At 34.0% G+C, this 3,164-nt stretch overlaps 1 protein-coding gene across 1 annotated transcript; it reads left to right on the top strand.

Moving 5' to 3' along the window:
• LOC107646167 (putative RING-H2 finger protein ATL53) lies at positions 696-1,605 on the top strand. Its single transcript, XM_016350370.2, has one exon. The coding sequence runs from the start codon at positions 928-930 to the stop codon at positions 1,384-1,386; it is 459 nt and encodes a 152-aa protein (XP_016205856.1). The 5' UTR covers positions 696-927; the 3' UTR covers positions 1,387-1,605.

The raw sequence follows: 3,164 nt of genomic DNA, 5'->3' as shown, positions 1-3,164 counted from the left end.
GTAATTATCAATTGGTATAGGATGATCTATAAATAGGAGTTTATGCAAATAATACAAGGAGTTTAAGTTTTTTAGAAAATACTTAAAAATTTAAAGCACTCTCAATCTCTTTAGCACCGTAGAATAAAAATTAAAAATCTTAAATAATTTTTTGAATTCAAACACTTGTAATCTATTTTTCTAAATTTTTTTAATAAAATTCTTTTGTTTTTATATGAAATTTTTTTTTTGTCTTTTTTTTTCTTTATCCTTCCTTTAATTTCTGTTTCTTTCAATTTTGTAGTTTAGTTTTATCTCTGAAACTTTGTATTTTTTTTTTCTTTTATCTTTTAATTTCGTCTATTTAATTTTTGTCAATTAAGACATTAAAATACATACATTTTCTGATAAACATAGAATAAAAATTTGAGTAAAACACTAATATTATAATAACTACTAAAAACTTAATAAAAATCTTAGGGGGACCATGTATAGCTGTACTACCCTTAGCCCCCATGTTCCGCCTCTGTTGAAAATATATATAACCAACAGAGATAGGTACATAAACCATAATTTGCGACGGCAGTTAAAATTATAAAGAAATGGGATAAAGTAATAGAGACGTGGATTAAATTATATTTAAGTCTTAAGAGATGGAATATAACAATGATTTATGATTCTGGAAGAAGTGATGACGTTAGCTTTTGATGGTTTGCTTTCAACTGAACTCATTACTCATTCCTCAAAGCATTAATTAAAGAGCAGAAAGAAGGAAGTGATGATTGATGACTGATGAGTAGGCAATAATTACTTAACTTATTCATAATCAGCAGCGTCGTCATTGAAACTTAAAATATTCATGAAGGACAGGTACAAGCTAGGCCGGCAAGTGTTTGTAGTACATATAATGAACACAACTCACGGATCTGAGATATAAACAAACAAAACATGATGATCTCTCTTATTATTACCGTCACCTTCCTCATCGCCACCACATTGGTTGCTGTTCCCGACTCGTTTCACCACCGCACGAACCAAAGGCTTCTACAAAACTACTACTACTACCATCATGGTGATGGTGGGATGAAGAAGAAAAAAAAGGAGGAGGAGAGTGAAAATGAAAGTGATCGCTGTGCAGTGTGTCTATGCCAAGTGCTGTCGAAGTCAAAGTCAAAGGGGGAACGGGTACGGTGGCTACCAGGATGCAACCACCAATTTCATGCAGACTGCATCGGAGCATGGCTGAAGGAGCACAGCACGTGCCCTCTTTGCAGGAGCCACGTGACTTCCAGTAAGACTACCGAAACTGATCACAAAGTAGTGTTGTTATTGCGGCATATCATAAATGTCATCAACATCTTGATTCAGAGATTCTCCGACGTGCTGATAGCAACCGCCTATACATGATGCTTTCGAATAGCGTCCGTACCACTTTTTTCTTGTTTCATTGATTATTGATCCATGGCAATACAAATTTCTCGCAGTAATCGTTATTTATATATGAGGAAGTATAGAGACGATTTATTTACATCAAAAGTAAACATAGGGGAATGCTAGGAACAATAAAAATTTTGAACAACATGAACAATCATCAATCAAATGAAAATACATTATATCCTAATTTAATGCTACTAATTAAATTTATTCTTTTAATCCTATTAATTCATATTGTTTACACATTATTTAAAAATTTTATTGGCCAACAAATGGGTCTTCAAAAGGAAGGAGTCCTCTCCGAGAGATGAAGGAGTCAAGTATAAGGCTCGCTTAGTTGCAAAAGAATACAGTCAAGTACCAGGTGTAGATTTTAATGAGGTTTTCTCACCTGTAATAAAACAATGTTCCATTCGGGTTCTGCTCGCATTGGTAGCCATGTTTGACTTGGAGTTGGAACAGTTGGATGTCAAAACAGCTTTTTTACGTGGTGATTTGGAGGAGCTGATTTATATGCAGCAACCTGAGGAATTTCTTGTTGAATATAAGGAAGGAGGAAAGCTCACATATGTTTGGCCTGGCTGTATAAGTGTAGCCCGAGAGAGCGGCTAGCACCTCAGGAGCCCTTTGTTACGAAATCCTCTAGAAAGAGATCTCCGTCCGGGGCCTCGCTTCTTCCCTTCTATACGACAACCCTTGCGCTAAGGCGTAGTAGTTTTCTTGTATTCCATAGCTGTAAAAAAAATCGGCTGAAAATCTCTGGCCAAGAAGCTGCTCAAGGCAAGTTTAATACGGTTAAGCCGTTAAAAAAAGAAGTTCCCAAACCGGAAAAGCTATCATATGTGATTCCACTATACTTTCAAGCAAATGAAACAAACCGTAACGAAAGGGGAGGCACTACTGTAACCTATAAGATCTGGAGTATGCAGCCCAGCCCTACTAGGACTTTTCAAGATCTAATTCCAGTTTATTCTTATGTAGTAGAAAAGCCTTACAATCTGAAGTTTTACACTTAGAGAAAAAAATTTTCTTGGTGGATACAGGACCTAGAACCCCCAGAATTTGTATGAAAGAAGAGCCTACAGAAGTGCCAATCAACCGAGCCACTAGGTTTGAGAATAAGGTGGAATTCCTGGATCTAGTGGCAAGTGAATCACTGATCAAAAAGAGGATTTTGGAGAGATTCTTCATCGATTTAGTGGCCGGCGAATCGCTGATCAAAGAGCAAGCAGCCACCAGATTTAATGATAAGGTGGGATCTATACTTTTTCTAAACATTATTACACACAAGAGTACGTATCAATTTGCAATTTGCAATTTGTGCAGTCGTTAGTGAAATTAAGGCCTTCATTCATGTATGTTTCTCTCAACTATATCCATCTACTTCTGATGTAACCTTTTACGAATATAAAGGTAATTAGTTGATAGTTGATAAAGATGATTAAAATAGTTTTATCACTTTTATGCAAAGATAATAGTAAAAAATATTATTTAAATAATTATTTTAACATATTTGAATAATTTTATCATATAGTATGTATCAATGTTTCATAATTCATTTTCATATGAAACTAGTTTAATTATTTTTATACGTGAATAGTTAAAAAAAAAAAAGTAACATTAGCTAGTTCTTCATTTTTATATGCAAGTAATTCGAATATTCGGAATTGTAGAGTACTATTTATTATGATCAACCTTGTTCTGCTATTAAAAAAAATTAATTATGTTATAAAATAATAAATATACATCAA

This window comes from Arachis ipaensis, chromosome B06 (assembly GCF_000816755.2).
Source record: "Arachis ipaensis cultivar K30076 chromosome B06, Araip1.1, whole genome shotgun sequence".
Lineage (NCBI taxonomy): Eukaryota > Viridiplantae > Streptophyta > Magnoliopsida > Fabales > Fabaceae > Arachis > Arachis ipaensis.
The sequence above is the reverse complement of the archived record's forward strand: the minus strand, read 5'-3'. Positions and strand labels throughout refer to the sequence as shown.

Coding starts and splice junctions, on each gene's coding strand:
- LOC107646167 (XM_016350370.2), top strand. CDS start 928: ATGATGATCTCTCTTATTATTACCGTCACCTTCCTCATCGCCACCACA.